A 13,961-nucleotide genomic window follows, 5' to 3' on the forward strand; every position below is an offset into this window, starting at 1 on the left:
TTGTTAGAGATTATAATCTGTAAATATTTATGTTATAGATGATATAATCTGTACATATTTGTTAGAGATTATAATCTGTAAATATTTATGTTATAGATGATATAATCTGTACATATTTGTTAGAGATTATAATCTGTACATATTTGTGTTATAGATTATATAATCTGTACATATTCATGTTAGAGATTATAATCTTTACATATTTACATCATATTCCGCTTCACTCTTTTATCTCAGTAGTCGGTCAAACAAAAAGACATTTTTGAAGACGTCACTTTGAATTCTGGACAAATTAAATCTACCATGATGACATCACACCACGTCACTGAAATATGACATTAATATGCAGGGTATTTTGTATAAAGTGTATGACTCTATATTTGAAGACAACTATTGCTTATATTGTTATTATTATTATTATTATTATTATTACTCGACACTGAGCACCAACTGTAACTAAAGATGTGTGTGTGTGTGAGAGGATACTATAAATACACACTGTCACTCCACAGCCTGGTGTCTGATTCCTAACTCATGTATATGATTTATGATATTTTATAATGTTAGCTCTGAACATTGTGTCAACATCATGTGACTGAAGCTGACGAAGAACAGAAGTCTGGTAAAAAAAGCTGTGGAACAAACATGGTTTCTACTTTAGAAACGTAACAAACATGTTTTATCAATAAAACATAGTTTACATGATGCTAATGCTAACAGCTAGCCTGTTTTAAATTGAGGAGAAGATCTGTTAACAGACAACAAGTCGTCACATAAAACAGTGAAGAGACAAAAGCTTCACGTGTTAAAGCTGCATTCTCTCTAGTGTCCAGCAGGGGCGACTCCTCTGGTTGTATAGAAGTCTAGTCTAAAATGACTCTACTTCTCTCTTGATTTATTCCCTCAGTAAACATTGTAAACATGAGTTTATGGTCTCAATCTCTAGTTTACAGTCTTCTTCAATACAGCATGATGTTCATTTAGTACATTATGGAACATTTAGAGTCAAACACACCATAAAGAGGGGATGATTTAGGGGCGGGGCTACACGCTGATTGACAGGTCTAAGAGTTGTTCATGTTGTTGTTTTACAACTTTAACTCTTCCTTGGTGGGTTTTTACTTCATGAAAGTTTATTATAAAAAAAAATTGTTCTAAAAACATGTTTTTTTCAGTGTTCAGTTGTATTTAGCTCCGCCCTCTTACATCACTTCTGGTTGAGACAAAACAAGATGGCGACGACCAGAATGATGAAGTCGCTGCTTCAAAATGTCCACAAACCAACAAAGTGACGGTGACTTCCTGGTTTATTATAGAGATAAGATCTGAAGGAGAAGAAGGTGAGTCTGTTTCTCTCTCTGTCTCTCTCTTTGTTTGTCTGAACAACTATTAAGTTTATTATTTTGTATGTATTATTTTCATCTCTTTCATTGTTTATGACTAAATCGACATTAAAACAAAAACAAACAAAACAAATTTCCCCAAATTCCCATTTTAATATTTTTTTGTTATTTTGTTGATGCTGAAACAAACAAAGGAGAAGATGAAACAGAACGTCTCCGTCAGCGAGTTCAGATGGAACATCTAAACGTTATTGATCACTGAGGAAATAAAATCAAAGTCAAAACACAAGAAGTGAAAGAAGTTGAAGTGGAGTTCATGTTAGAATTTTAGTCATGAAATCAGCTTAACTTTGAAATGAAGCACTTCACCGGGTTAATTAAAGTGATTATTGATCAGAGACAGTACTGATCAGAGACAGTACTGATCAGAGACAGAGAGAAGTGGTTGATGGGATCCCATCTCCTCCCAGTGGAACCACTTCAGGACAACTGGACCGGGTCTTCATCGGGACGAAGCAGAAGTCTGGAAACATTGTGAAGGTCGACGGAAACAACCTGAAAAAACAAACTGATATTACCCATCAGGGCTTGCTGGAAGATACAGATGTTCTTTCTATAAAACCTGCAGCGAAATCTCCTTTCTTTTAAAAGTGACATTTAGTTGGTTCACCTGGATCTGGTCTCCGATCTCAGCGGCCCAGAGCGTCTCCTCTAGGACCAGGACACGGAGATGATGGCCGGGTTCAGGTCTTCATATTGAGACCTGACGGATCTCTTTCTCCGACTGCCTTTCTGGCATTTCTGAAACACAGTTGAAGACACGGAGAGTTTGAGGGTTTCCCTTCAGTCTCACAGTGATGGACTGTCCCTCAAACAGACGACTGTCTCTTTAAGAGGAAGAACATGCGTTACCGGCTGACAGCTCTGGTCACTCTTCAGACACAGCTTCATCTTGCAGCTGAGGAAGATGCCGTCGTTGTTGCCTTTGAACTGAAACATCTGGAAGGCCAAGATGGTTCCCCCCTTTCCGTCATCCACCACCTTCACCGTGCTGTCATCCAGGTTCCCACAGCTGCTCAGAGACAAGAACACCAGTCAGGTCTAACGTAGTCCAGGTCCATCAGAGACAAGATCACCAGTCAGGTCTCCTGTTACAAGTAAAAGTACTAAACTCAGATAGTGAAAATACTCGTAGTGGAGAAGAAATACTCGTAAAGTACTTTACTTGTGTACTAGTAAAGTACAAGTACTTCTGTGCCAGTTCAGTACTGCAGTAGAAGTACTTGGTGAAGTACTGACCCGTTCTTGATGAGGTCATATCTCAGGTTGCCCCCCCCCTCTGCGTTGGTGGCGAAGCAGGACTCGATCACCAAGGTGATGATGCTCCCGTCCAGACCTCCGGTGTTCATTTTCATGTAGATGATCTGGTCCGCCTGGATCCCGTCAGAGAGGTCAAAGGGCGTCGAGCAGGACACGTCGGCGCAGGTGCTCACCGTCAGATTGTAGGTCCAAGATCCAGAGACAATCTGCTGCATCGCTTTGCTGCGAATATGACAATAATCTGAATGTATAATATGTTTCATGTAAACATCATATTGTGTTTGTATATTGTGAATGAGTTCTTATTGTGAATGGATCATCTTCAGACTGAAACATGTGTGATATGTTGACATTGTTCAGGTTTTAGGATCATTCTTTGGACATATATATATATATATATACGTATATATATATACGTATATATATATATATATATATATATTAGGGCTAGGCAAGTTAACGCGTTATTAATGCATTAATTAATTAACGCCGTCGTAGGAGCCTCCCTCCAGACGCACCGTCACCAGAAGAACACACGAGTCGTATGAAAAGAGTGATGACATCTCGGTCAGAGTGGAGCGGAGCAAAGACTTTCTAGTTCACTATCTGAGTCTCAATAGAGATTTTTACGTCTCTCTCCTGTTTACCAGCAGCTCTGTGTGGTGAACACAAACCAACTAGTCAACAGTAAAGCTGGAGTAGAGATGCATGTCCAGAAGTAAAGAAGGAGAAACATCATGAAGGACTTGGACATCAACAGGTTTTTGGATATGAACAAATATCTTTTAGAGAAGGTGTTTGAAGGAATGAAAGAGGTTGTCACAGCTTGTGCTTCGTGTTTTTATTGAGAGAGATATTATAGTTATAGAGATAGTTATTTAAAGCATTGTTGGACATGTTGAACTACTCACCCTCCTTTTATTTTAAAGGACAAGGCCCTGACCTCCGGCTGGCGGTAGAAGCAGGAGAAGTCGATGTGGACCGAGTCGCTACGAGAGATCAGAGCAGAGCTGTTGTTCGTCTTGATGGTGTTTCTGTAGTTGATGGTTTGGTTTGAAGCCTGCAGAGTCACAGAGATTCAGATGTTTTTTGCTGCAGGAAACTACGACCTTAAAGGTTTTTACCGCAGGAAACTACAAACTTAAAGGCTTCAGTCTGCTTCATTCATATATTTATATTACTATGAATCATACAAACATGGCTAACAGAACATAATTCTACTGGGAAACATTCCTGATGATAAACTCTTTTGTTTACTTGAAAACTAAACTCTAAAGAGAGACTAAATACTCCAGAATCCAACGTCAGACAGTCGACTTCAGACTCCGACATGGACTCTGTTGGAGGCTTTTTATTGGAGGAGAAACACCCACCAAGACCACCGCCCCACAGGGTTTGTCGCCCTTGAAACCGAAGGTCACCATGTGGGTCTCTTCGTCCATCTGACCTCCACAGGTGCGGTCGTTGAGGTGAAGGTCGGTGTGGTTGATGCGTCTTTCTGTCAGAAGACAAGCAGCCAGAGACACTGAAGCAGAGTCCTGCTCGCAGACCGTCGGGTCGCCTGAACACCAGACAGGAGACATGAAACACAGGTGCAGGTTTGTGTCACAGACATCTGATATATGGATTCAGGTGTTCCTCAGGGAAGTATCCTGGGTCCTCTTCTGTTTTCTGGATCAGCATGATGTCAAATATTACATGTTACGCAGATGATACGTAACTGTATGTGTTTGTTTACCCTGAATGTTCTACCTGTGTCACTAACCTATCAACTAAATGATATACATACATACATGTATATCATGTATATCATTTATATCATTTATATATACTGTGATGAAACACATCAAGGAAAAATAACATGTGAAGTCCTTGATGCTGCAGAGAGAACAGTCTCACCTAAAGCGCCTTTCGATCTGTATTTGGAGGCAAATCGAGCTCGACACAAGCAGGCGGGTCGGCCGCTGACGTCTTCACCGCAGAACTCGTGATCGCTGCAGAAGGTGTCCTGACAAGAGCCCTGAGGGGACGGGGCTAAACACAGGAAGAGTCCATCAGTAAAATCACAACATCAACAGGTATGTTTCATGTAGCGGAGCTCGTCTAGATGGTGACCTTCGATTTGTGTTTGACCGTGAGTGGTAAAGGTCAGGATAGTTCATCTACCAGAGAGGCTCACGCGTTTTTAAAAATCTAGACACAACCCAACGTGTTTCACAACGATCAGTTTTAGGCCTGATTTTAGGACAAGCAGGATTCAGGAGAACTTTTCTGGTCACATCAAACATGAAATAACAACATTTGATTTTCATTAAGGTAAATAAAACTGCAGTGAAAAATGACCTGTGGAGACATTTTATCATCCTAACGTGATCAGTTCAGTAACTTCCTGCAGATTACAGTTTAATAAGCTCTTACAGCAGTCGACCTTTGACCTCCAGTCCTCCATCCCGGCGTTACCCATCAGGCCGCAGGCCGCGGCGTACGCCTCCAGGAAGTGACACCTGAGAGCGTCCACCTCCGGGTAGCGGCAGAGCGTGTCGTTGCAGGCGGCGACGTACGGCTCCGGGTCTACGAGGCCATGACAGGAAGTGAACGGTGCCCCCTTCAGGAGGTTACAGCTGCAGCGGGAGATAAACAGTCCATGTGTTTAGACATATATATATATATATATATATTTATATATACATACATATACATACAGTTTATATAGACAGCTGGTCTGCAGGTGAGTCTCCGCTCACCGTTCGGTCATCCTGGTGCAGTTGATCCGTCCGTCAGCAGCTTCACTGGACTGCGTCTCACAGCTGAGAATGAGACACAAACAGCAGAAGAGCTCAGTGGATGTGATGAAGCAGCAGTCGGTGGATGTATTTAGGTGCTGAGGAGGTTTTGTTACCTGCTGGAGCTCAACTCAGAGAGCTTCACTTCTCCCAGAGAGCTGCTGGAGTTCACACATAAACCCTGCAGGGCCGCTCTTTGTCCTGCAGACACACAGAGTGTTAGTTCATGTTTGAATCATATTTAGGATGTGATACAGAACTATTCATCTCTCTGTATATCTATAGTTTTTGTGTTTATCTTCCTCTGCACCTTTCATGTGGATCTGTGCGGTGGTGCCGTCAAAGAAGACGGAGGTTGTGTAGCTGGAGAGCGACAGGTTAGCGGTGACTCTGTTCACGTCCTTAGAGATCTGCACACCGTGGACCGTCTGAGGAGAGCTGCTCAGGCTCAGCGTTGTGTTGTCCAGCTGCAGAAACACACAACACAGAACAGCTGAGCAGCAACAACCGAACCGTAAGTAACAGTTAAATCTAAGCCTGAATTGATCACATTTTTTAGCATCTGTAAATGGGTGTTTTTGTGTCTCTTTGTCTTTGTTTTGCGTCTCTCTGTGTTTGTTTTGTGTCTCTCTGTGTTTGTTTTGTGTCTCTCTGTGTTTGTTTTGCATCTCTTTCTCTTTGTTTTGCGTCTCTCTGTGTTTGTTTTGCATCTCTTTGTCTTTGTTTTGCGTCTCTTTGTGGTTGTTTTGCGTCTCTTTGTCTTTGTTTTGCGTCTCTTTGTGGTTGTTTTGCGTCTCTTTGTCTTTGTTTTGCGTCTCTTTGTGGTTGTTTTGCGTCTCTCTGCGTTTGTTTTGTGTCTCTCTGTGTTAGTTTTGCATCTCTTTGTCTTTGTTTTGCGTCTCTTTGTGGTTGTTTTGCGTCTCTTTGTCTTTGTTTTGCGTCTCTTTGTGGTTGTTTTGCGTCTCTTTCTGGTTGTTTTGCGTCTCTCTGTGTTTGTTTTGTGTCTCTCTGTGTTAGTTTTGCATCTCTTTGTCTTTGTTTTGCGTCTCTTTGGGGTCGTTTTGAGAGATCTGTGATCATTGTTTGCTTATGACACAAAGGTGGCCAGTCTTTTTATCACAATGACTCGTAAAGAAAGTGTTGACTTTAATTCTGGCATAAATTTTCCTCCACAGCAGATAAGCAGGTTGTAAGTCGGATCAAAGCCGGAGAGTTGTCTGAAATGTACAGCTGAGTATCATCAGCATATGAGAGAAACTTGACGTCTGTTGAATTGATTCACTAAGAACATTTGTAAAAGGCGTGACCTTTACGCTGACTGATACTGCAGGTGGCTTACTTGTACTTTCCCGCCTTGTCCCAGGTGAATTTCAACAGCCGGCGAGTCCAGACGCAAGATCACCTGGTCCAAGAAACTAACGTCTTGGCGACGGCGTTCCCTGAAGACGGCCAGCAGCTGGAGGCCTGGAGCCGACATCAGAGTGTAGACACAGCGATCCCGGACAAATCCAACATGGCCGCTGAAGTCGATGACAGCAGGGCCGGTCACGGTGCAGGTAGTGGAGTTCATCTCAGCTGTAGCCGTACTACCTGCAGACATGGTGGGGGTTTAGAAAGAAGAGCAAATGTAAACGGAATAGTTACGCAACAATGACAAATAAAATTATTTTATGAAAAAAAAGGTCTTAATATTTCAAGGAAAAACTGTCATAATATTTTGAAAGTTGTCAATATTTTAAAATCTAAATGGTAATATTGACAGAATATTTCTAGATTAAAGTCACAATACTTTCATAAAAAGTGGTGATGTACTTTTAGATTAGAGTCCTAATATTTAGAAGAAAACAAGTGACAAGAAAAGGGCGTAATATTTACAGAAAAAGGAGATACAAATGTTGAAATGTTTTGTATTTCAAGATTTAAGTAAAAATGTTTCAAGTTTAAAAACGTAATACGTCATAATATTTTAAGATGAAAGCTGCAATATTTCAAGAGGAAAAAATAATGCTTTGTTCTTAAAATCGTAATATTTTTAGATAAAAGTAAGAATGTCTCGAGATTAAAATCATAATAATTCAAGATTAATGTTGAGAAAAAAGCCTGATTATTTTGAAAATGAAGGGGAAAATATCCATATAAAGTAATTCTGTGTCTTGATTAAAAAAACGAGGCCTATTTGCAGGCCTCAGCTCGAATAAAGATAAGAAATACCTAATTAATTGTATAAAAAAAATAAAAAAATAAAAAAATAAAAATAAATAAATAATTTTTTTATATATTTTTGAGATGAGAAAAATCATGGAACTATCAGAATACATGTTACTGGTTCACATAAGATAAGGATGGAACACAGCAGAACTTGGAAAACTCAAAAGCTCGATCTTGAAAAACAGCACTTTTAGGGTATTGTTTTTTGGAAAGTATGGGTATCCAAGACTTTTAATATGCTGGGCTCTTAGAACAACTGATATAGGCTCTATATACACAGCTATACATAGATACAGTGAAACATTTATGAAATATAGAGCATTTCAAATTAGAAAACTGATCAAATACTCCAATATTTGAATAAAAAAGTATTTTTAAAATTCAAAAACACTCTATATCACTTCTATGTATCACTCATGATGTTCATTGAATCAATAGACCGAAGATTGGACCTTTTTTGAGTCTTTTAAGCTCTTTCTATGCCCTTTTTAGTTATTTAGTTTAAGGTCAAATCCTGCTTCGACTCTCTGTTCAGGGCTGTATCTCAGCCCCCCCCTTCTCCGATTTTCACCATTGAGACATCCTTCGAACCGTAGGAGCCAATAGAATTGCCTGGAATTGAAAGCTAGATGATTGACAGCACTATTAGCCAATAAAGCTCAGAAAGGTCCAGCTCTGAAATCTGATTTGCTGAGCTTCCAACCCTCCCAAGAATCCGAGGAGTGTCGGAGAGACACGAATCGAACGGATTCACACGGAGCACCAGCAGCTGGACAAACATGCGTTGGAAGTACGGAGATATTCCATTTTTTCGCTGAGATTCGACCAAAAGTAAGTACAATTTTCGATGAAAGCTGTGTGACTTTTTGTGTTCGAAGCTGAATATCTCTGCGATGGTTTACCGGGGAGAGAAATGGAAACTATGTCCGTAATCTCCGTCAGGCGCTCGTGCTTTTTCATGCTGCATGTTCGTAGGTAGCACGTTGCTAACGGAGTGTAGCAGCCTTTTTCTCCGGTCTGTCCCAGTCATATCGAGTATGATTTATGATATTTTGTTATTTGTTTGCTTGGCTGATGGGAGATGTGTTTGTCTCATGTAGAAGTGACCGAGTTCATGTTGTTCCCAGGACGCTGAGGTTTCTGCAGAACTATAACATCACTATATTCGTTCTTCGTGGGTTCTCTGCCAGTTACTTTTAACACAAAACTCTCTAAGTTTTGATCTACTCTGCGTCCAAATGGGGGACCTACGGGTTTAAGAGCGTATTGTTTTTAGATTAAGGTCTTAATATTTCAAGAAAGAAATCATATCTACAGAAATCAGTAATAATTAAAAAATAGAATTGTAATATTTTGGCTATTATTTCATGAATACAGTCATAATATTTTCTTATTTTTTAAAAATTCAAGATTATAGTTGTAATATTTACATCAAAATGTTGTAATATTTCAAGATAAAAGTTGTGATATTTAAAGGTTGAAGTCTTAATGTTTATACGTTATAATCAAAATATGACAACGTTTTCAGAGCTAGGAGACTCATGATGAGATTAGATGGTGCATGTGGAGCTGGATGAAGTCAGGTGAGTGCTTACCTGTCAGCTGACTGAGTGCAGCCAGGTAGAGCAGGAGGTGGAGCATGTTGGAGAAGGCCGGTCAGCTGACGGAGAGATGGAGGAGACATGTTTGAGTCATGCTAAAGTCCTGCTAACCTCATGTTAGAATCATGCTAATGTCATGCTAAAGTCATGCTAACCTCATACTAACGTCATGCTATAGTCATGCTAACCTCATGTTAGAATCATGCTAAAGTCCTGCTAACCTCATGTTAGAATCATGCTAATGTCATGCTAAAGTCATGCTAACCTTGTGTTAGAATCATGCTAAAGTCATGCTAACCTCATGTTAGAATCATGCTAATGTCATGCTAAAGTAATGCTAACCTCATGTTAGAATCATGCTAATGTCATGCTAAAGTCATGCTAACCTTGTGTTAGAATCATGCTAATGTCATGCTAAAGTCCTGCTAGAATCATGCTAATATCATGCTAAAGTCATGCTAACTGCATAATAAAATCATGGCAGCATGATGGTAGCATCAGGTGTAAATGTTGTCTGGTCAGGTCTGCTAAAAAATGACTGTAATGTGTATCATATTAATATGAAGCCCAGAAAACAAGGACTCAGATTTATGATCTAACCAATAGAATGTGACTGAATCATCTGGGTTTTATTTTGAAAGGATGAGAGGAAGTCAAAGTGTCTTCATGATCTGGATCAACAGCAGTGACAACAAGCTGAACCAAAATCCTTTTGAACCCCAGTTATTGTTGAAGACTAGCAGGTCTGACTCGTTTAAAACACCTGGAGTCATTTCTGCTGTAAACGACAGCAGCTGACGAGAGCCCCTCGAACTAAAGAGCCCGAAAAACCGGACCAGGAACGAGTCTGACGAGCATCTCTGAGACGTTCAGCCGCTCAAAGCGCAGAGGCAGTGATACATCTTGTTTATTTGTGTATTCTATGTACTGTATGTACGTTGAGAGCAAAGTTGAAAACCGGAGTCAAATTCCATGTATGCATAGGAGCTGTAAAGACCTGGAGGGACCTGTTAGGACCAGTTAGGACCTTTAGGGACCTGTTAGGACCTGTAAAGACCTGTAGGGACCTGTTAGCACCTGTAAAGACATGTTAGCACCTGTAAAGACCAGTAAAGACCTGTAAAGACCTGTAGGGACCTGTTAGCACCTGTAAAGACATGTTAGCACCTGTAAAGACCAGTAAAGACCTGTAAAGACCTGTTGGGATCTGTAAAGACCTGTAAAGACCAGTAAAGACCTGTTAGGATCTGTAAAGACCTGTAAAGACCAGTAAAGACATGTAAAGACCTGTTAGGATCTGTAAAGACATGTAAAGACCTGTTAGGATCTGTAAACACCTGTAAAGACCAGTAAATACATGTAAAGACCTGTTAGGATCTGTAAAGACCTGTAAAGACCTGTTAGGACCTGTAAAGACCTGTTAGCACCTGTAGGGACCTGTTAGGACCTGTAAAGACCTGTTAGCACCTGTAAAGACCTGTTAGCACCTGTAGGGACCTGTTAGGACCTGTATAGAATATGTCATAATAGAAGAGTCACAGTTTGAATACTTTAACTACATGAACTACTACTGATTATACTGACGTACTTTTACTGAAGGAACATTTTACTGTAACAGTATTTTTACAGTTTTTATTAGTACTTTATCTTGTTACAGAGTAGTAATACTGTGTGGTATAGTACTTCATCTTGTAGCAGAGTAGTAATACTGTGTGGTATTGCTGCATTAAAGGATATGAATACTCTCTATGTAGTCTTACCTTGTGTGGGTCTTTTGGAGGATCCGGATGCTGCTGAAGGACTCTGAGGATCCGGATGCTGCTGAAGGACTCTGAGGATCCGGGTGCTGCTGAAGGACTCTGAGGATCCGGGTGCTGCTGAAGGACTCTGAGGATCCGGGTGCTGCTGAAGGACTCTGAGGATCCGGATGCTGCTGAAGGACTCTGAGGATCCGGGTGCTGCTGAAGGACTCTGAGGATCCGGGTGCTGCTGAAGGACTCTGAGGATCCGGGTGCTGCTGAAGGACTCTGAGGATCCGGGTGCTGCTGAAGGACTCTGAAGAGACCTACTGATCTTGATCTTGTGAGTCTCTGAGTTTGACTCTCATGTCGTCTCTGACGTCTCGACGTTCTCACAGATTCTTGTCGTGTTTCCTCAAACTGGTTCAGTCTGTAATTAACCGACAGTTTGGTTCAAGTTAAAGAATTCATGCAAATAATCTCAGGAGTGATGTCATCAATGCTCAGAGAGACGAGGCGTTCAGGTCCTTCAGGTAAAAATACGAAACAACAGCCTGCAAACTGTGCTTCAAAGTACCACAGTAGTATTAGATAGATGTACTTAAAGTACCACAGTAGTATAAGATAGATGTACTTAAAGTACTACAGTAGTATAAGATAGATGTACTTAAAGTACCACAGTAGTATTAGAGAGATGTACTTAAAGTACTACAGTAGTATAAGATAGATGTACTTAAAGTACCACAGTAGTATAAGATAGATGTACTTAAAGTACCACAGTAGTATAAGATAGATGTACTTAAAGTACCACAGCAGTATTAGATAAATGTACTTAAAGTACTACAGTAGTATAAGATAGATGTACTTGAAGTATTCACAGTAGTATTAGATAGATGTACTTAAAGTACCACAGTAGTATAAGATAGATGTACTTAAAGTACCACAGTAGTATTAGAGAGATGTACTTGAAGTATTCACAGTAGTATTAGAGAGATGTACTTGAAGTATTCACAGTAGTACTAGATGGATGTACTTGAAGTATTCACAGTAGTATTAGAGAAATGTACTTGAAGTATTCACAGTAGTATTAGATAGATGTACTTGAAGTATTCACAGTAATATTAGATAGATGTACTTGAAGTATTCACAGTAGTGTTAGAGAGATGTACTTGAAGTATTCACAGTAGTGTTAGAGAGATGTACTTGAAGTATTCACAGTAGTATTAGATGGATGTACTTGAAGTATTCACAGTAGTATTAGATGGATGTACTTGAAGTATTCACAGTAGTATTAGATAGATGTACTTGAAGTATTCACAGTAGTATTAGATGGATGTACTTGAAGTATTCACAGTAGTATTAGATAGATGTACTTTGTATTTTGTATTAGTGATGCATCAGAAGTGATGAAACTAAGAACAAAGAATAAATACTTACTCGAGTAATATACATAAGTACTATTTTGAGATGCGTTACTTCAGTAGTATTTTTCTGCTACTTTATACTTCAGCTACACCACATTTTGGAGGCAAATGTTACAAGAGTGTAATACTAATATCATCAATATAATCAGTCCAGCAGGCTGTGGATCCACCTCGTGGCTCCTGGTGTGAAACTACATCAAACCGGAAGTAAACTAAACGACGTGTCGAGCAGCAACATGTCAACACGTCCGTCTGACGTGCAGGAGGACGACGTGGCGATACTTAAGTCCCTCAAAATTGTACAGTACAAGAAGTACAGTACTTATTCACATTCCAGCACCAGAACCAGTTGTTCTCTGCCGTCTGTGACTGACAGCTCCATCTGACGTCACAGCCAGCCGTCCAATCAGCTCGTCACAATCACAGCCCCGCCTCCTCTTCAGCGCCACAGGTGACAGAATCCTGTTTGTGTCCACGAGGTGTTTCTGTTTCCACCTGCATACCTCAAACAAGCGGCTCTATTTATACATACATGTACATGTATATAGGTTCGTATATGTATATGTATCTGTCATTCACAAAATAAGATTGAATATGAAACTTTATTGATCCCCAGAGAGGATTTCAGGTGTTGCAGCAGAAAGAATAAAGAAAGAAAGGAGTGATACACAGAGAAGAGATATAATGACAGTCAAATAAGAAAAATAATTGAACACAAATAGAAACTATAAAAGAGTAACTAGACTCAAAATTAGAATTCAAGCTGAGTACAAAACGTATCGAGTTGTGCTTGTACTAATACATCAATACAAATACAAGAATATAAAATATAACTAAGTATAATATAATATATAATGACTAATAAAAGTACTATTACTACTCCTACTAATACAAATAAAGTACTTTTAGTATTCATTATATATTATATATATTTCTAATAACATAGAAGAGTACTGATAACATATAATTATAATACTAAATTATTTTTAAAAATATAATGGGGAAGAAAAAATGACTAAAATGAAAGAAGAGTAAATATTATAAACAAATAAATGATTGAATGAAGGATTATTAAAAGAGACACAATGAAGAAAAGAAGAAAGAAAGAGAATCTGTACTTTACAGATTCACAGTATATGACATTTAATTCAACTAATACATGATTACGTATGAAGTTACATACAGTACTTATTATAATAGTAGCTCCACTTTTAACAATTTATCCAATATCATAAATATTCAAATAACAAAATATCGTTAAAGGAATATTGAGAAAATTGAGCCATAAAAGAAGTAATATTTATATTGTATTACTAACAACAACAACAACAACAACATTCATATTCTTATTCTTCTTCTTCTTCTTCTTCTTCTTATTATTATTATATAAGCTGTTCATGTTGTAGATTAGTATATATTCAAACAGAAGTTGAGATAATGTTGTTGAACACAAACTTCTCGTCGGTGAAAAGATAAAAATAAAGATCCGATTAACGGCCTGACGTAAAGAAAAAAAAATCTGCCGTCGTAACCAGGAAGTGAC

At 39.1% G+C, this 13,961-nt stretch overlaps 1 protein-coding gene across 1 annotated transcript; it reads right to left on the bottom strand.

Annotated features, from left to right (window-relative positions):
• Positions 1 to 2,605: 2,605 nt before the first annotated feature.
• On the bottom strand, positions 2,606 to 7,046 carry LOC137888691 (alpha-tectorin-like). The gene is made up of 9 exons (XM_068732127.1): positions 6,786 to 7,046; positions 5,757 to 5,913; positions 5,563 to 5,647; positions 5,408 to 5,470; positions 5,082 to 5,284; positions 4,563 to 4,697; positions 4,037 to 4,224; positions 3,575 to 3,723; positions 2,606 to 2,885 (listed from the first exon to the last, which is right to left on the bottom strand). Exons 1-9 carry the CDS (start codon positions 7,044 to 7,046, stop codon positions 2,606 to 2,608), a joined length of 1,521 nt encoding a protein of 506 aa, XP_068588228.1.
• Between the last annotated feature and the right edge of the window lie 6,915 nt (positions 7,047 to 13,961).

The sequence above is a fragment of the Cebidichthys violaceus genome, unplaced genomic scaffold, assembly GCF_023349555.1.
Source record: "Cebidichthys violaceus isolate CVI_PGR_0920_01 unplaced genomic scaffold, fCebVio1.0.p SCAF_57, whole genome shotgun sequence".
In the NCBI taxonomy this organism is placed as follows: domain Eukaryota; kingdom Metazoa; phylum Chordata; class Actinopteri; order Perciformes; family Stichaeidae; genus Cebidichthys; species Cebidichthys violaceus.